We start from the raw sequence: 21381 nt of genomic DNA, 5'->3' as shown, positions 1-21381 counted from the left end.
ATTTAAAAATCTTTATGTCTACGTTTAATTATAAATACTTTGACTAAACTTTATTAACTGAATTAAACCTGTGTGGGGCTATAATATGTCTGATATTTATATGTTCAATATAAACATATTTGTTACGTAATGTTAAAAAAAATATTCATGAAAATTGACAAAACCAAAAAAATAACATTAAAAAGGATAAAAATATTTGTTCAATAACATATAAAACCAATAAAAATAACATTAAAACATTGTTTTATCATGAAATGCTACACTATGTGAACTAAATCTTCTTCTGGTGGTGGTGTGACTATGCCCTTGGATTTTGGTGGATCATCATTGTCACTAACATATCCGCACATAGCCTTCTCACTTCCATAACTCCACAGCAATGCTCCATATCTTTGACGCAGGTAATCAGGACTAAAATCAGCATATGATATATTGATTTGGTCACTTATATACTCGGCAAATGCAGTAACATATAACCCACAGTCTCTACAAAAAAATACAGAATAAATTATAAACTTAATGATACATTAAAATGGAAAATGAAAATTTTTTGATACTTACAGGCTATTGCTTTTCTGTGTAGGGATGTCTTGTGCAAATTCAATCATGAAAGGGACTTGGGGATCCAGAAGTGAACCAGTAATGTTGTCTTTATATGCATGACAATCAGCAAATTTTGTGCGTTCGTTTTCTTCAAAAAATCCACTGTCAAGTAGGTATGAAGGAAGCATTTTAAACAACATCTTGATCGCATGAGGAATTGTTTTTTTCCTTGTGCTAATTGATGAGTGAAAAACCCGTATCAACCTGTTTTTCAACTTAACAACAGCCAACACCCAATGGAGTTCTTGATCACAGTTAATTGGGATGTAGACCTCATCTACAAGATGCCATGGTAAAGCACCTGGTATTCCAAACCCTTTGATGATGTTAATAATTGACCTCTCATGTACAGATACAATTGAAGTGCGATCAATATGTTCTTGAGTAGTAAGACTATCATCATCATCGTCCATGTAATATCTATCATAACAGTTTTTTACATGTGACTTGAACAAACAGTGGGTTGTTGTGTATCTGTATTGATCCATGCTGCAAAGTTTTAATTTTTTACGAAGGTAGTAAAAAATCACATCGATGTGCTATAAACAAAATGAAAACATAGTAAGAAATGATATACATCTAAACAATATAAAAAATGAAATATAATTATGTGAATATATTATGATACTTTTGCAAATTAAATAGTATGATACTTCTACAGAATGTATCATTGCTAATTAAATAGTATGATACTTCTACAGAATGTATCATGATGTTATAATATAGTTATGACTGATACATATTTCATAAATAGTTTAATATTATTACCTCATCAGACCAACATTTGTTTGGCTGTGACATGACATAAAACCAATTCTTGTTCATTGGAAAAGCAACAACAAAGTCCATCATCGTAAATCCAAAAGAAGAAGATTTAGATCTGTATTTATCGTCTGATGAGTTCCTGCATATATGATACGTTAGTTTTCAGTGTATGTACATGATACATAACACTCACTTATTTACAATTTTTATATAATAAAGTATCATGAATTAGTTGTATAAAAAATGATTACGCCTAACACTTGCAAAAAAATGTATAAAACTTACTTATTGTTATGGTTTTTTAGAAGCCCCCGTGTCAACCAATTCATGTACTCCTCAATAAGTTTCGTCGAAACTTTATCTGTAATGCCACATCCTTCGAACGGGAAATAGAGTCGATCCATATCCTTCAATTTCTCTTTTCCCTTCTCGCTTGACCCAAAAGAAGTACAATATGGACATTGAATCCTTTTCGAAGGCATTCTATTTCTATGCGCAGGAGTGTCTGCATCAGTTTTAACAGCAATCTTCGTTATTGGAATATCAGTGGGTAATTGACTGTCGGTCAACAAGTACTGGCTGTTAATTATATTCTGCGGATCGTAAGAATATAATGGTCTAGCATTAGTAGGATCTTTACCCAAATCTTTGATAAGCGCATCTATTGCTGCTTGAGTTGATGGCGATATTGTTGTTGAAGTGGAAGAATCATGTATAATATGATGTAATGATTTTTATAATAAATTTGTGTGTAATGAAATTGTGTGTCATAAATCAAAATTGAAAACTGTACCGATGCATCCGTTGTTGTTTTTTCTGGCAACACATGAGGGATGTTGTGCTGAATATTGTCATCAACGTCTTGGTCCATGATATGTTCATTTAAATCTTGGTGCGACTGATGTATGTCACCATCCTGAATATGCAGTTTTGAAATAAAAATTGTTAATATAATTTGTGCTGATACGTAACATTGATTATAATCACATGATACATAGTATTGAGTAAATATGCATGATACATGACAGAATATAAAATATGATCATGATACAAATCATTGAATATATATGCATGACACACAACATACCCAATGTATCATAAACATTACCTTTGGATTATCACTGACTATTTGTTCACCCTCATTTACGGAAACACCAACACCATCCAAATCGACATCCCCTGCACCGTCGACGATATGATGCTCACCATTTTTACCAGAAAAATCACCACCATCCTCAGCTACACCACCCATATCATCGAGACCAATTGGTATTTCCTGAGATGTTTGTTTGTCAGACTAAAATGTGTTTGTATTAGCCTGCAAATTGATGTTCTCTTTGCCTATAGATTGCATCAGCTGGGAGTGATTTGCTTTTATCAAAATAACCAGTTCCTCAAATTTCTTGTCAACCTAAAAGTTGTAGATACATTTAGGATAAAAAAAATTTGTTTAAAAATAACAAAATAATTTACTTACGTAAGTTTTCAAATGTGATTTCAACTCTTCAATATGAGGAATTTTATTGTTGACATTCTGTGAATTTGCATATCCATGAACATCAGCAGCCGAGTTCGGAGAAGCGTCTGGAACAGAACCATGTGCATCAGCAGCCGATTTGGTGACACTTGTGGAACAGAACCGTGTACATCATCAGCATTCGAATGTTGAGGCAGACTTGACATGGAAACATGTACATCATCATCCGATGTCGGAGACACATTTGATTGATCAGGCTGGTTCTGTTCTGACACCTTCTTTTTTTGAATAATCAATTTTTTTCTTCTTTTTGGCAGTGGTGGAGGAGATGTATCAGAAACTCTAGAATATGTCCTAAATAACTGTTCGGGTGGTTTTGTGGAGAAATTATCTAAATCATCTTCCTCGTTTGGTTGTACTAATGGTATTGATGTAGAATGAGCATGTTCAACTTGAGCAATATCAAAAGCTTCAATTTCCTCTGCTGTTGGGACAATGTTTGAACATGCATTCTGAATGTATCACAAACACATAAGATAATTTAACTGTTAGATACAGTAATATTTCATAATGTATCACAAAGACATAAATAACGATATTCCATATACAAAAATAAAATTTTACCTCTTGGAAAATGGTAGACATAAGCATTTCAAACTTTGCCTTTTCAGACACAACTCTCAATTGCATATTCTTGAGATGACATTGCGTTCTCTCACAGCTATTTCAGAATTTAAATTGGATGCACATTCGTATATCCAAACATTTAGTGCATATGGCATCCCATATAATCGGTACAACTTTTTACTAACGTCAAAATCCTGTCTAAGTGAACCAATTAGTTTGGAAAATGATAGCTGACCCCAAGGAAAATGTTAATATCTACCATCTTCAACCATTAGAAAGTCGACAATAGATATAGTTGTATTATCAACAGTAGCTAATACAAATGTATGAATAAAGAACAGTATAGACATTTGGAGTGCATCCTGATTGCTCTCCCAATTACCCATCTTAAACCTTTGAACTAGTGGATGCTTTGTAACACTATTGACTGCACCAGGGAAATATTTTTGAAAAAGCATACAATTAGTTTGTTCTGGGTATTTGAAATCATTGGTATTTCCTCTGACCTTAAGTCCTGTTAATAATGCAAATTCATCTATACCAAATTTCAGGACACACCCGTTGGAATGTCTAATATGCAACACATTAGGGTTGCTTTGTTCCAATTCTAAAAGCAATAAGCACTTAGTTATTTGGCCCTGAAAATTACATTTAGAAATGTCTAAAAAGGGTCCAAAAAGTGTATCCTTAAACATTTGGATAACATTCTCCCCTATGTATTTTTCAAAGTCCTTTAGGAAATTGTTGTTAAAATTGACAGCAAACCTTATGGGATGTGTTGGTATCTTTTTAATCTTGTACTTCAGTGGCTGCAATTTGAAAATAAAACCCCAAATTAAAACGATATAGAAATATAAATACTAAATAAAACAACTAATAACTTACTGATACATGGTTTCAGTTTTCAGCATTTCATACTACATGAAAAACATGTGATACATGTCTATAACATGTATCAGTGAATTAAATAAAAGGCTTAAGTCATCTACGGCCCCCTAAAGTTGTCCACATAATTCACTTAGACACCTCAACTATGGCTTGTACCTATTGAACACTCTAATATTAATGGATATGTACTTATTGAACACAAAATGATAATAAAGCTTTTAAAATATTGTGTGTGTAATCCACGCATATTGTCTTGAAAAATAACCAATAATACTCCAACACGTGTCACATGGACCCAATTTATTGAATTTTCATTTTTGTTAATTTCAATCTTTAATTTTTTTAAAAAAATGATTAAAAAAGAAAAGAAAAAGTCATTCCTCCCCAACAGGAACTACCCATCTTTCTTCTTCATCCCTTAATGTCCATGGACACCTCCTGCGACAATGAAAAAGAAGGAAAAAAACAAATCACTCCCCAGCCATTTATTTATATGTGCTTTCTTCTTATTCTTCATTAGTTGTTACCCATTATTATAAATTAATGGAGTGAATATTGTATTTTTTGTGAAAAATAAACTAACTTTGATAAATTATTTTAAAATTAATTACCAAGAGAAATCGTGAGGATTTTAAAGTATTATATCAAATTTTCTGATATTATGTTATAACTTAATGTGTTGATGTTTGTTGATCGATGTCAGAAATAGAAATGAACGGAGTTGCCTTTAAAACTCTGATGTCCAATTATTTTTTTCATTCTTGCTAGTTCGATTTAACACTTAGAAGATTCAGTTTTTCTTTTTATGAAGAGCAAAAAAAAAAATCAACACAGAGTTTACAACAATGAAAATGGTAAAGAAGAAGACAACTGTTGATATAGCTTACAGGGAAGGGGGTGGGGGGGGGATTTGTTTTCTTTTTGGACATTATAATGCAAAATACTTTTTTTTAGTTATTTTTATTAATGTAATGCCAAGTGTCATTATAAGAAAAAAAGGGCAGAAGATTATTATTAATAAAAAATAAAAATTTAGACTTGTTCATGCGCTTCCATGCAGTGAGATGCACTTATTTTGCCATATCAGCATTTTATGTTTAATAGACCGTGTTTTGAATAATTTAGGTGTTCAATAGGTATAAGCCATAGTTGAGGTGTCTAAGTGAATTATGCGGACAACTTTAGGGGGCCGTAGATGACTTAAGCCTAAATAAAACATTATCACATGTGATACATGTCTAATACATGTATCATAAACATCGACTAAACAACATACACAAAGATTCTATATGTATCATCAACTACAGCTGATGAAGCATTTATTAAACTTAGTGAATGATAAATTATAACAAATTTAAAAACATGTATCAGTACATCAACTAAACAACTAATACCTTACTAATATATGATATCATTCAGGAATTCATACTACATGCAAAACATGTTATACATATCTACTACATGTATCAGTGCATTGACTAAACAATGTACACACAGATTTTATATGTATCATCAAGCACATTTTATACTTTACTAAACTTATTGAATGATACATTATAATAATTTGCAAAAACTTAATGATACATATAAAATATTATGATACACAACAAATTCATGTATCAGTTGACCATCTAAAACACTATACACCCTTTTTCAAATGTATCAGCAAGCACACTTGATTCCTTAAAATTTTTACTAATTTAAACAAAACCATTTTTAAGTACCAAAATACTAACCCGAGACAATGTAGGCCTAACAACAATGTTTGCTGTTTCTTTTTTCCTTTTTTGTTGTATTTTGACAACCTTTGATGTTTCGCCAGAATCTTTGTTTGAATCCTTCTGAAGATTCATAGGATCATGCAAAGACTTTTTTCTATTTTCTTTCCAATTTTCATCGTCAGAATCATATATCCTTCTATTAATTAACGGATCCATTACTATGATGTAATAGAACAATTAACAAAAACAAAAAAGAGAAGAATATATGAATTGATGATGGATTAATGGGTTCAAACGATTCCAGATTAGGAAGAAATAGATGATGATGGATTAAGAATAAAAAGAAGAAAAGAAAAAAATATGTTGGGTTGAGATGAATGAAGATGATTAAGGAAAAAAAAAAGAAGTGAAACTTGGTGTTAGTAAGAACAAAATGGTAGAAAGATATGGAAGTTATCCTGCATTCTGATTTTTTGAATTTTGAAATTCAAAATTTCAAAATTTGGTCTTTTATTTAAAATTAATTAAATTTAAAAATTCAAAATCAAAAAGCTGATTAAAAGGTTGAGTGTTTAAATGGATAAAATTTAAAATTCAAAAACTAATTTAAGAGGTTGAGTGTTTTAATGGAGAAAAAATAGGCATTAAATTGGTAAATGTGTATTATAGGAGAGAGAGTGTAATGCATCTAAAAACTTACACTAAAATTAAAAAAAAAATTATGTAATATTTAAAAAAAGTAGGGAAAATTAGAGAATATAAAAATTATAGTTGTGTATTTAAGTTATTTTTCCAAAATAAAATTAGGATAAGTGTAAATTTTCATATGAAATAAGGATATATTTCTCCCTTTTGAAGTCGCCACCAACCAAGACACCTCCATTCTCCCCTTTCTTTTTCACCAAACAGCCACCAAGACCCTCCTACTCTATCAATTTCCTTATTCTCGTCAACCCAAAAATCCACCTGTTGCTTTCCCTCCGACCACCAAGAACACCACCCCAAACGTACAACAACAAAACCCCATCTTCCTCATTCTCTTTTTCCGATGAAACTTCACCCATTTCCTCTTTACAAATGACTAGCACCAACCAACAAAAATCTACCTGAAACAACCCCCAAAACCCATTATTTTCCCCTTTAATTGCTGCCAACAGTGACTCCGACGAGGAGTTTCAACATCTGATGAATCGGAGTAAAATAATCACGAGACCATCAAGAACCATCCCTCCCCCCTTTTTTCTATATGATCTTGTTCATTTTGCAGCCATTTTAGCGAGCTACAAACTCCAAAACTGATGAGCTCGAAGCACAAGCGAGTCAACATGCTCGTAACAACGATGAACCAGCGATCTACAAGCTCCAAACCAGCAGCCACTATTTGCTTCATCTCCGGTGAAACTCAAAATGCTCCAGCGAAGCTTCAAACTCCGGCTACCGTTGTATGATATTGTTTGTTTCATTTTATTTTTATTTTTCATAGTGGTTTGCTGTGATAAGAATTTCAACAACATCTCATTATATTTGTTTGGTGTTTGTCCTTTTTTCTAATTTTTTTTTTAAAAAATAATAATAAAATAAATAAATGCACACACTTAACTTACCACGGTTCCACTGTTAACTATGTCATATTTTTTTTTATTAAATAGATTATGTGCAATTTACAATGTTTCAGTAATAGGTCATATGTGTTGGTTTCTCTGCTTTATTTTTAGTTTGTATTATTATTAATTTTATATATTTTTATTGGATTTTTGTGTTGATAGTAATGTGTATTCTTATTTGTTTTTGATGAATTTTTATCGCTTTAAATGATTGCTACTCAATCTTGCCACTTTTAACTTGTCGATTAGATTCTATTATTGTTGTTATTATATACATTTAGCTATCGGTTAAATGATTATTAAGTTAACTTAATAGTTTTAGTTTGTTCTAATAGCCTTATTTTATTCTATTAGGTGTTATGATTTTTAATTATATGTTCATTTTATTTATTTGTTTAATTTGTTGGTTATTTGAATATTAGTTTATATTATTTATTGTTCATTATTTTGGATATCTTCATTTGTTATTTAAAGCATTGTTAGGATTTTATTTTATTTTTGCTATAAAATAGTCATTGTTTGTGAAATTTTGGTTCTGCCGGTCATCAAGTCACTATTGTTTTGCTTATATTTTTACTTAGTTTATTTTTTTCTCTTTATTGGTCAATGATGAAAATCTCTTCGTCGGGTTTAGAGGTCTCCCCAATTTTTAAAAGATGGAAAATTTAGTTCAAAATTATATATTTTTTTGTGATAAAATTGGCCGATGAAGATACCGTCTATTTCTAAGGTCTTCCATGTTTATAAGACGGATTTTTATTTTTAAGTTATTATTTGAGTTATTCATTTTTATTCATGATTAATTTATCACTAACTCTTTTACTAATTGTGTTTACAGGTACCCTTGAGTTGCTTCTCATCGAAGTTATTCCAATGGAATTGAAATGTATTTTATATTTATCATTGTGTATATAATTGATGTTAGGCAAACATTAGGCCAATACTTGCATTATTATTTTATTTTGTTATTTGTTTATATTACATGTTAGTTGACTTGTATATTATTTATTTGCTCCTCAATTTGAAAAAAAAATGAATTCAGTCGGAACCCACAATTGTGGATTTCGAAGGGTGCCTAACACCTTCCCTTCGAAATAACTTGAACCCCTTACCTAGAATTTCTCGATTCGTAGATCACTTATTGATTTCCTATTTTTTTCCCTAAAATTAGGTGGCGACTCCTTTTAAAACTCAATTATTATTTAAATTCTTTAAAAATTGAATCAATTAATTATTTTTGAGTCACTGCGATGTTTCGCCCTATTTTAAATAGAGTAGGGATGTAAACATGAACTACACACACCCCTGAGGTGTGTTTCTCAAACTAAAAAGTGATAGCTTAGGTATTAAACTCACACTTTCAATAATTTAGGTATAAAACTCAAAAAAAGTGAAAAGCTTAGGTGTATTTTTGACACTTATCTCTTATTTTTATTTAGCGAAATATGTCAGAAGACGAAGAGGAACAAGTTATCCCAGTAAATTAGATGGTTACTATTTGAGTGATTGAGATTCTTTAAAGTTGAAAAGTCAGTTCCCATTATAAACTAGTTCACGAAATGTGGTTTGCACGTTTGTCCTATAAAATTATTATAAAGTTAAATTATTATATAGAAAATGTTGAACTTAAAAATATTAGTTTTATCATTTATATTTTATTCATTAAATAAAATTCATAATAATTGAATATTACATTGACCATCAAGCAAGAAATATGAAAAATAATAATATTACTATAGCATCTAATAATATGAAAATAACTATATGATTTATCCTTAACAATCTCTCATTATGCTCCATATAGTAATAAGTACACAAATATGTATTATTTAAAGAAACTATATCAATAAGGAAAGGATAAAAGAAAAATAATCTTAATAAAGTACATTTTAAAATGAATATAAAAGTCATAAATTAGTAATTTTAGCACTAATAAAAATAGACTTGTAACATTCATTATTTCATAGAAGATTAAATTAAAGAAGTATAAATCGGTAAATAATACAAAAAATTAAACAAATAAGAACAAATACAACATTCATATCCTTCTTATGACTTTAATAATAACAATGTAACACTTCGAAAGTCTAAGATGTGTTCTAGAGCCTAAATAAGTGTAAAAAGGTTTAGACACTATATTAAGGTCTATTTTAATGAATATAAGTAATTTAGGAATTTTAGAAATCAAAACGTCAAAGAACGTCCATAACATCCGGAAACTAGTTCAAGGAGGTGCTAGTGTACCTTAGCTTTTGACTAAGTTTTAGGGATCGGAAAATGATGAAAATTGGTGGAATGGTGTCTAACACGTATTAGAGTTGACTCATAATCGAAACGTCCAGGAAAGACTCCCCAGGGACCAACCAAGGGCCCTTGAGGAGGACCCTTGCATTTTGGGGTCAAAGGTTGCCTAAAGCAGTGTCCACCAACGGATGCAACCCAGGATTTGTCATCAAATCGACGGTTCGTGGACTGCTTCTGTTCGATGGAAACTTAGCCAAATTTTTGGAAGCCTGCAAATGGACAGTCTCTGAACTTATCGACGAGTGTGCATCACAGAGGTGAACAGTGCCCGTGATGGCCACACGATCCATCGATCGTGGTCTCATCTTTGGAGCCACTATTTTGCTGCACGTTTTTATTTAACTCATTTAATTAGTTGACATAGTTAGGAGGTTAATTAGGTTTTAGGGGAGGTCTAATTAAGTCATTTAACAACCTATATAAAGACTCTAACCTAATTAGACTAACCTAAGCTCTCATAATTCCCAAAATCCGAACTTTCTTCCTTCTCTCTTCTTTCTCTCTCCCAAGTTGAAGAACACCATAGAAGACGAGGTCAAGGTGGTTTATAGGTCTGCAATCACCAAGGTTTCTCCATCAATATTCATTAAACATTAAAGTATGAGATTCTTTCACCTTTGGAATTTCTTTCCCCAAAGGGTTCCATCAAATTAATTTCAAAAGTATGTAATTCAAGTGGGTCTTTTCCAATCTTGAAATTGATCTTGTGAATTATTTAGTTTGCGATTTCCTTTAGATATTATGAATATATTAACATGTATTATAACTCAATTATGTTATTTCTTGATGGATTGGTCTAGTTTGTAGGAGATGACCTATTTCCCTTAACCCTAGGTTGTGCTCTTGATATGAATTGTGTAATGTTAGTTCAATTGAATTGGTTATTGGTTGAAGTACTACTAGATGATGTTATTGTATCAATTATGAATAGTTTAAGATGAATTATAGCCCTATCAAGCTAGTTCTTGAGTAATTGATCTAGATTATGACTTTGACCTAGGTCTCTTATCTTAAGTTATGAACTAGTAATGAATTGTGATGTAGTGAATCAATTGGCTTTGTTATTATGTTGATTATTATTATGTGATGATATTGCACCCTTATTGGGTTGAGTTAAGAGTTGATGGTAAGACCTTGATGATGGAGTATGAAGGAGACTTGGTATGTCTTGTGATCTCAACTCTTTACTCCAATTGTGGTTAATTGTGATTTAAGTGATGATGTTGCATTGAAGTATACCTTGTATTAAAATTTATATGGTTGGTATGATGTTGAATTGAAATGTCTTGACGATGATTTTGTGAGGTGTTGGCTAAGATGTAAATATTATAAGATGGTGATAACTTATCAACGTGTCTTATCAAGATGTGATTATGTAAATGTGCTAACCTTTCTTATATGAGTTGTAATGAAAGAACTATACTAATACAATTCTTATTGAGCTATGATGATGATGACTATACAAGGGATAAACCCTATGACCTACATTAAGTTATGGTGATTATAAAAACATTAAAGACATTTCAAAAGGGTCTCTAGCTTAGCACCGAGTGAACTAGAGTGAGGAGTGTCCCTTCCCACATAGGGAAGGTTGGATCAATAATGTACTCTTGGGATTGTAGACTAAAATGCATGTATCATAAAGAGGGTCGCAACTATATCTCCTAGTTCTTTAACTATGTTTTCCACATAGGAATACTAGCTAGTGGATCCACGTAGTTGCTATGTTCATGTTTTGGTACTACCTTGACAAGTAGTCCACCTTCCTTCGGTATAGGGTTCCATGACACTAGATTCCACATCAGTTCATGTGGTCTATGTCGGTTAAGGCAAGATGTTCCTAAAAGGTAAAATGGACTAAAGGAATGAACTCTAACAAGGATAACCTAAGGAGTTTAGCTTAGTCTAGGTAGGGGTATGAGACTCTACCTAAATATTGCACTAGTTAGCCTTGACGGAAGTCTTAGGAGGATGTTCTTTTATATGTATATGCTTATAATGGTACATGATATGTATATGATGATCTTGCACATTGTTGATACTATATGATAATTGGTCTCACTTATGAACATGTGTTGGTCTCCATCAGTAAAGTATGATGATATGTACTTTCAATGATATGCTATGAGAAGTTGGATGTTTGTCATGATTCTTGTTGGGTTTATTTGATTGAGTAAGGTTATGGAGCTTTGCTTGGTCATTGCACTAGTTAACTTAATGAGGGGTCATGGGTAATTGTCTTGCTTTAATTATGTTGTAATGAACTCTTAGTCATGCTTGTTGTTAGGGTTGCCTTGACCGTGTGTTGAATTATGTGATATGCATGTGACTTGACTAGATTTAGTATTGTTGGTCTTGTGATGTACGTGATTTTGACTTAATGAATATGTCTTATTGTTTGACATGGTCTTCCTGAATGTGCTTAAGACTTTTCAAAGTAAATTGCATACTTTAATGAATTGTTCCTTTTTAGCATGATTTCATGATATGTGTGCATATGGTTTCATACTTAGTATAGGTGGTGTACTAACCCCATTTTCTCCCCTTTTCCCCACATTTTAGGTTCCGGTTGTTGAAGGGCCTTCGAGAAGACTTTGAAGGAAGACTGGGAATTCTCATTCATCCAAGTTGGATAGGTCCTCACTTTTTGAGGGCAATGTCAATATCAAGCTTATGAAGTTGTTTTAGTTTTAAGACTTCTATGTTCTTTCCTTTTCATTTGAGTACTAAACATTGTATAGACTATATGTGGCCTCATTACTTTGATATATGGGATATGCCCAAATTGATATTCTTGTGCTTAGATGGTTTATGAGATGAGACATCCAATTATGACTATGTCATATCTTATATATCTATGTGCAATAAAAGTAGAAGACTATGTAATCTTCTTATACGAAGGGTCTATGTATACTCGATAAAAATATTATGTGTATGTAGAGTTCTATGTAAACCTCAATGTAGAAGTAATGAAAAAGTTTTAAAAATTTTCGCATTTTTAACCTATGAATGCAATGATGCAAGCTAAGAGGCTAGTCTTAGTCCTCAAAGAGGACGCCGACGCCGGATGCGTCTAGGGGGTGCTCCCCAGATGGGACAAACAATATATATCGTAAAAAGAAATACATAAGAAGTAGAGTTCTTCATGATACCTCAATTTGTAACAAAAAAAAACCATCTAAAATCGTAAAGATAAAACTATGATATAAAATATCATTCTAATTAGGATAAAACAAATATTAATATTTAAAAACAAAAAAAAAGTACATGAAAATTTCCTATTGATTCACATCAACAAGAGGCAAGTGACAAAGAAAAATTACCTTTTCATGATACATATATATAGTTAAAGATTTATAGAATAAGATAAAAAGGAAAAGAGTTGTTTAAGTTAATTCTGAAAAGTGAGTGATCCTGAACATGGAGAGAAAAAAGGTTGATTGTTTTTACTAATAATTCAATACATCTTATTATTCATCTGTTTTGTTTCTTAGCGTTTAAAGATATAAATGTGTGTTGAGAAATCAAGTTCATAGGACCCGGGGCATAGGTAGCCTCTGGTTAGGGTGTCCAATTGGACACCCTTCGTAAAAAAATTACATCGTATCTATAAAGAAATAATAATTTAAATGGTTAAATAACATATTTTGGACACCCTAGAAAAACAATAATTTTTTTAGCTTTTAGTGGTTCAACTTTTTACTAAATTCGTTACAACTTGCAGTGGACGGGTTTGATTGCCGTTATTTGACTTTGATTTTTTCTTTTCATTAAAAATTTAAAAGAATTATTTAATTTAAAGTTAATAAGAAAATTCTATTTATTTATTTCATTAAGCTACTAATAGTGAAAATACTTTATATAATTTTTTAAAAATATAATTCGTTTGATTTTATTATTTATTTTTCATAACATGAATGCTAAAGCTAAATATTATGTAGTTTATTTTGAAAATTTTTGGTGCATTTTAATTAAAAAATTAATCATTAAAGTTATGTAGTTTGATTTACAAAATTTAAGTACATTCATTTTTTAAATTATTTTTATGAGCTATGAAATTTTGGGACACCCTTTATAAAATTTCTGGCTACGCCACTGCATAAGACTTATGTTGTTGTTCACTAATCTGAATTGGGTTTGATGCGTTGAGGTCACTGCATATCTCAGTTTAAAGTCGTCCTTTTCATGACTGCTTTATCTATTTAAAATGGATTAAACCTTAAGGGGTTGTTTGGTTAATGGTTAGAGTTATGCAGGTATTAGCAATACATTGTTTAGTTATGCAGGTATTAGTTATGGAGGGTTTAGTTATGCAGCTATTAGCTATGCAGGGTTTAGTTAAGCAAGGTTTAGTTATGTTGGATTTATTTATGCGGGTATTAGCTATGTGGATATTAGTTATGTAGATATTATTTAGTTACGTAGATTTTACAATACATTAATTATTTACTATTTAATATTAAAATTATTGTAAATTATTTATATATAATATTTACAATATAATAATACATGCTAATAAAATGTGAAATATATTGAGTAATATATAATGCTAATTTGATTAGCATATGTACCGTTAAAAATATACAATCAAGTTCTAATATTAAAAAATATTTATATTTGCATAAATCAATTTAAATGGTAAGTATATAAATATATAATGAGATAAAAACAACACATGTTGATAGGAAACAATAAAGTTTCCAATTGAAAAAAAATAAAATAAATTAAAAGAAATAAAAGTAGTCTAAATATAAAAAAGAAATAAAAACAACAAACATATATATAGGAAAACAATAAAGTTTTCAATTAAAAACAATAAAATAAATTAATAGGGTAAATATGTAATTTATCACTTTAATACATGTATAACTAATACCACATAACTTATCCACCTTCTACCCTGCATAACATTATATATAGATTCCATCACAAGTTATGTTGGTATTAATTATGTAGGATAACAAAAATGCAACTAAACATAGTATAAGTCATGTTGAGTTTTCAACCTAATAAAAATTCTTTACCAAACATTGTAAACTAATACAATATTTTATACATAAATAACATGCCCTCTTATATCGTAACCAAACGCCCCTAACAATTTTTCTTGTATTAATTGTTTGCCTCAGTGTAAGAATAACATTTAAGTCATTTGTTGTTCCCTTTACATGTGATAAATATGTTGTTGGCCATTAATTTATGAAATTTGGTGGAAAGTTAGGAAAATGATTCAGTTGTTATTGCTAGTGTAATAATGGATATTAATGTATCAATTGCTAGATTTTCTAGTTAGTGTTTCACAAAAATTATTATTAAGCTCTATGGCTCTGTCATATGTTTAAAAGAAATCAGGTTGTTTGTTTTCTTTACAATGATGAGATACATTCTACATCAGATTTCCTCTTTTTGTGTGCTTATCCTAAATCACAACATTGTCATCTTCGATTGTGTAGTAAATGTTGGTCAGGCTATTGTGAGGAAATTCATCTTATTACTATTTTACTTACTTAGCTACTTTAGTGAATGTCCAATTCTGATTAATTGCTGATTCTTATTATTTGTTTTTTTTTTTTTAATGCATGACCCTATCCTTCACTCCTTGCATCTAGAATTGGGTTGAAATCCAACATTCCTCTTTTTATCGAATCTTATGTCACCATTTTTCAAGTTTTGGAGACTTATGAACAGGTGAAGGCAGGAGGCCAAACAACACGTCTGGGAAGAGTCCGAAAGTGGATTGTATACGTTAATTTATACACTGAAATACATTGGTATACAATAAATTTATATATGGTATACATGGGTGAAAATGGGCTAGAAAAGCCCAAGTGCTACAACAGTACAAGAGGGCTAAAATGGACAGACTTCAAAGAAAAGTTTGGCCCAAAACAAGGTCGAACTATTGCATACTTTTTTGCGAAATTTATCAAAACAACAATATTTTAGTTTTTAGAGCGACTCCATTACAACATTTTAATTATTTAATAAAAATGACAATGTTTTAGTTTGTTAACATGAATAATGTATTATTTATTTATTTATTTAAGTGAATATATATATACTTAATAATAAAAATTAGAGTAAAACATGGAACTTAAAACATCAAAAAAGGTAAAAATGACACCAATAATTCTTCAGTTACATTTTTAAAAGCTGAAATATTGTAATTATTTGTGTTGAGCGTTTTTTTGCTCCTTTGTTCTTAATATTCCAAAAAAAAAAATACAAAAAAAGTTGTCTTCTTAGTTAATAATGTACACTTATATTTTGTTAATTTGCAAGTGACGTAACTCGTAATTTAGTTCAGCTTCAGTTTTTTATTTTTAGTCATATGTTTAATAATTGATATACTATGTATACATGACCAAAAGGAAAAAAAATTGAATCAATATTTTGATGTATAGTTCCTTTAATTTATTAATCATTACATTAGTATTAGTATGAATGATTTTTTTTTGGGGAAAATTTTCAAAAGAATAATATTTTAACCGGACAAGGGCCAAAGATATCCTTAAAGTATTGAAAATGGTACAAAATTACCCTTCATCCACCTATTGGCTCCAAAATACCCTTGTCATCCACCTTTGTGTTCAAAATTGACCACTTTTTTAATTGTTTTAAAATTAAACTCTTTAAATATTTTGTAAAATACTTGGTGTTCAATTATTGATTATAATTATAATTTATAAATATAATTTATAAATCAACCCACTACCCACTCATTACTAACTAAACCTCACCCAATTAATAATCCAATTATAATATCAAAATCGTCATAAACACTACTAAAACACAATGAAATTGTAGATTTCTAAAAATGACATTCAAAATTATTTGAGTCCGAATCGGAACCCTAATAAAATTTAGGTTGGGCCGCTTATTTAGGAGGACACTTTCTTTCAAAATAGAATTAGAAATTTATGATTAAACGTAAAGAAGTAATACATCCCGAATTGATTCATGCACTTTTTTTTAAAATATAATTTTATAAATATTTATGATTTGTATTAAAATATTAATATATTATTTTAAAAAAAAGTTACCTATGAAGTAACATCACATAATGGAGACGTAAGAATAATTAAGATGAACATAGTCAGACTTTTAAGTTTATTGGTGATTTTTATTTAGCCACTTGAATGTATGATAATTTACTTATATAATTTTTAAAAATACTCACTTGGCAGTAGCTTGCATTAATAATGTGACGGGTTCATTAATTTTGTCACGACCCAAAACGCGTCGTGAGTGGCACCCACACTTAGCCTCCTATGTGAGCGAACCAACCAATCTAAACCCCATCATTTCAAACATAATGAACAAAATACAATGCGGAAGACTTAAAACTCATTAATAGAAATAGATTAATAACTTCTAAAACTCAAACACTTATTATTATACCCAAAATCTGGAAGTCATCATCATAAGAACATCTATCCTCGAATTACTAATACTAAGAGTATCTAGAAAGCTAAAATAATATAAAGCTAGTCCAGGCCGGAACTTCAAGGCATCAAGACATGAAGAAGAAGATCCAGTCCAAGCTAGAAGTGTTAGCTCACCCTGAAATCCGGTGTAATGAAGACTGGCTAGGCTTGCGGTTAAGTTGAAGACGACGGTACGTTTGCTGTACTCCACAAATAACAAAGAAAGAAACATACAAGTAGGGGTCAGTACAAACACGAGTACTGAGTAGATATCATCGGCCAACTCAAAATAGAAAGCAGTATATATCAGATAATATCATAAAATCAACTACAATACTCAACATGCGGCATTTACAATTACCATAACCCTTGGTCACAACACCAAGCACATCAATGAGGACTCACGCCTCCCCATCATACTCATTTGGTAATTAGGTTCATTAAATTAAGTATATTAACATCTTTCAAGATTCATTATCTTTATCCCTCTCGTGTCAGTACGTGACACTCCGATCCTCATATACTATCCTGGTACCGGAACGTGGCACCCGATTCATAAACTATCCTGGTGTCGGAACGTGACACTCTGATCCTCATATACTATCCTGGTGTCGCAACGTGACACTCCGATCCTCATATACTATCCTGGTACCGGAACGTGGCACCCGATCCATAAACTATCCTGGTGTCGGAACGTGACACTCCGATCCTCATATACTATCCTGGTGTCGGAACGTGACACTCCGATCCTCATATACTATCCTGGTACCGGAACGTGGCACCCGATCCCCTAATCTCACTACATGTTCATCAAGCCTTCTTTTCTACCAAGGCATCATCATTAGCAAAGTAGATTAGGGTTTTCAAGATTTAGGATTCAATAGCTTCATCATGCTTATTTTATCACAATTATATAATCACATTCATGCAAGCATACAATTAAGCATATAGAAGGGTTTACAACACTTCCTAATACATATCATTCGCTATTAAGAGTTTACTACGAATAGAATAAACCATAACCTACCTCCACCGAAGATTAGTGATCAAGCAAGCAAATTCCCCAAGGCTTTGTTTTCCTCTTCGTTTCTCCTCTCTCTCGATCGTTCTTCTCTTTCTCCTCTGTTCTTTCTATTTTTCTTATTCAAACCCTCTTTCTTTTACCCTAAATAGCATATAATTAAGTATAAAAGATGATGAATTAACCCATTAATTAATTCAAGGTTATCTCCTTTAACCCTCAAGTAGTTAAATTATTAACATTAACCCACTGAATTTATAATTATAGCAGAAATAGTCCAAAACGCCCTTAAAACATTTCACAGAAATCCGATCCAGCCTGGGATTACGCAGTCTGTGACGGGCCGTCGTGACTGCGATGGTCCGTCCTGCTGCTTCTGTCACAGAGTTCAGAGACTCGTTTTATTAAAGAGTCTGTGACGGCCCGTCATGCTTGTGACGGTCCGTCCTGTCATTTCGTCGTGAAGTTCAGAGAGTCGATTTCAGTACCCAAATTTCAGAATTCTAAGTGTTTTGGAACGAGACCCCCTCCATGGTCCGTCGTGTCCATGACGGTCCGTCGTGGGATCTGTCGTCTCAGCCAGTTTTTCCAGAAATAAAATCTGCTGCTCAAAACGACTAAACAGGTCGTTACAATAGATACCAATTTACCCACACTAACGGATCTGTCACAGTTTTAGCATTACAATCCAAGATTGCAAAGTTTGGAGAAAGCCAAGTCATACCCAGAATTACATCGAAGTAAACCATTTCTAAGATAACCAAGTCTACATGAGTATTGCTCCCCACAAAAGTCACCAGACCAGACCTATATACTTTTTCAACTATCACAGACTTACCCACCGGAGTAGAAACACGAATAGGCATGTCAAGCAATTCACAATGTAAATTAAGACCATTAGAAAATGAGGAAGATACATAAGAAAATGTGGATCCAGGATCAAACAATACAGAAGCCATGCAATCACAAACCAAAAGATTACCTGTGATAACAGCATCAGATGTCTCCGCTTCAGACCGCCCAGGGAAGGCGTAACAATGGGCCCTATCACCTGTTTGCCCGTTGCCCCTACCATGCTGCACCGCAGTAGTTCCAGTTTGTCCGTCACCCCGGCCGTTTTGGTGACCACCATTACCTCGGCCACCACGTCCTCCAGAATAGCGGCCTCTTCCATGACTACCTCTACCTCTGACTATTGGGGGTCTGTAACTCTGTTTTGGATAATACCTCTCAATGTGTCCAGTCTCCCCACATCCATAACACTCTCTGGATTCAAGCATAGGTCTCTGTGAGAATGACGAAGACTGGGGATAACCTCCAAACTCAGAGGAGTGTTGACCGGTCTGCGGTGGACCCCCAACTATAGTCTGCAGTGAAGACTGAATAGGTCGGGCTGGATAACCTCCTGAACCCTGTCCTCTGGAGTAAGAACCATTAAACTCACCTCCCTTACGAAAACTTTTAGATGTCGATGCCATGGTGAAGTCATCTGGCTTCACTCCCTCCACCTCTATCACGAAGTCTACCACTTCCTGAAAGGATTTCGCTGTAGCCGCTACCTGTAAGGTTGAAATCCGCAAATCTGACCTCAAACCCTTCACAAAACGGCGAATCCACTCTTGTGGACTGAAGCAAAGCTGGGTGGCATACCTGGATAATGCACGGAACTTAGCCTCATACGTAGTTACCGACATCTTGCCTTGCTCTAGGCTGAAGAACTCATCTCTCCTCCTATCCCTCAAGGTCCGGGGGATATACTTCTCCATAAATAAGCTAGAGAACGACGCCCAAGTCATAGGTGGTGCCTGTGCGGGTTGACACTCAACATGTGACCGCCACCACATTTTGGCATTTCACTGAAACTGATTGGTTACAAACTCAACGCCAAATCGTTCCACTATGCCCATTTTATGTAGTAACTCATGACAATCAACCAGAAAATCGTAGGCATCCTCAGATTCATCACCCTTAAAGACTGGAGGTTTCAATTTCAAGAACTTACTGAAAAGTTCATGCTGATCGCTTGTCATTATAGGCCCTGTAGTCAAATGAGGAAACATGCATATTTCCAATGAGGCATCCATGCGGGGAGCATCAGCAGTGGCCTGTCGTACTTCTGGAACCTGAGATGCTGGTGCAAAAAACACTGGAGGTGTCTGACCTTGATCAGTTAACCCGCTAAGATAAGCAAGAACCTGATTAATCATCTCTGGGGTAGGTTGGGGTGGTAATTCCTCATTCTGCACTTGCTCACTTTCCCCTTCCTCACCCTCTCTTACTACTTTCTCAGTCGGTGGAGGAGTCACCGCCCTAGTACTAGATGGGACTGGTGCTTGTCCTCTTCCTCTAAGGGACGTCCTCCCACGACCTCTACCACGACCCCTTGTCACTGCTCCTCTTCGAGCTACAGCCCAAGTGGCTGGCTCAGACGCACCCTGTCCTGCCGGTGCTGGTGTTGGCGTAGTTGTTGCTCTAGTTCTAACCATCTGCGAAATAGAGTGAAGATGGTCATATACCAATTTGTATCACCTAGATACCAATTGGATCAAAGTAATAGCACGAAAGAAAGAAAGAATGGAATTTTCCTAAAGTCTTATACCCTCTCAAAGAAAAGTAAAGGCGTCCCCCTACCGTTCCTCAAGACTCTACTAGACTCGTTCTTGTGTGATGAGACCAACGAACCTAATGCTCTGATACCAAGTTTGTCATGACCCAAAACGCGTCGTGAGTGGCACCCACACTTAGCCTCCTATGTGAGTGAACCAACCAATCTAAACCCCATTATTTCAAACATAATGAACAAAATACAATGCGGAAGACTTAAAACTCATTAATAAAAATAGATTAATAACTTCTAAAACTCAAACACTTATTATTATACCCAAAATCTGGAAGTCATCATCAAAAGAACATCTATCCTCGAATTACTAATTCTAAGAGTATC

The 21381-nt window shown here is 32.8% G+C and overlaps 2 protein-coding genes and 1 long non-coding RNA gene across 3 annotated transcripts; 1 reads left to right on the top strand and 2 right to left on the bottom strand.

Moving 5' to 3' along the window:
* Nucleotides 1–231: 231 nt before the first annotated feature.
* Nucleotides 232–2063, bottom strand: LOC112941499 (uncharacterized). Its single transcript, XM_026030981.2, has 4 exons — nt 1654–2063; nt 1372–1507; nt 562–1142; nt 232–486 (listed from the first exon to the last, which is right to left on the bottom strand). The coding sequence occupies exons 1-4, from the start codon at nt 1848–1850 to the stop codon at nt 258–260; spliced, it is 1143 nt and encodes a 380-aa protein (XP_025886766.2). The 5' UTR covers nt 1851–2063; the 3' UTR covers nt 232–257.
* A 794-nt stretch (nt 2064–2857) lies between these two features.
* On the bottom strand, nt 2858–4281 carry LOC112941498 (uncharacterized). The gene is made up of 2 exons (XM_026030980.2): nt 3470–4281; nt 2858–3357 (listed from the first exon to the last, which is right to left on the bottom strand). Exons 1-2 carry the CDS (start codon nt 3533–3535, stop codon nt 2866–2868), a joined length of 558 nt encoding a protein of 185 aa, XP_025886765.2. The 5' UTR covers nt 3536–4281; the 3' UTR covers nt 2858–2865.
* A 2594-nt stretch (nt 4282–6875) lies between these two features.
* Nucleotides 6876–8666, top strand: LOC109120235 (uncharacterized). The gene is made up of 2 exons (XR_002027731.3): nt 6876–7523; nt 8524–8666. It is a non-coding gene; the product is annotated as an uncharacterized lncRNA (long non-coding RNA).
* Nucleotides 8667–21381: the final 12715 nt, after the last annotated feature.

The sequence above is a fragment of the Solanum lycopersicum genome, chromosome 5, assembly GCF_036512215.1.
Source record: "Solanum lycopersicum chromosome 5, SLM_r2.1".
Taxonomy (NCBI): Eukaryota; Viridiplantae; Streptophyta; class Magnoliopsida; order Solanales; family Solanaceae; genus Solanum; species Solanum lycopersicum.
The sequence above is the reverse complement of the archived record's forward strand: the minus strand, read 5'-3'. Positions and strand labels throughout refer to the sequence as shown.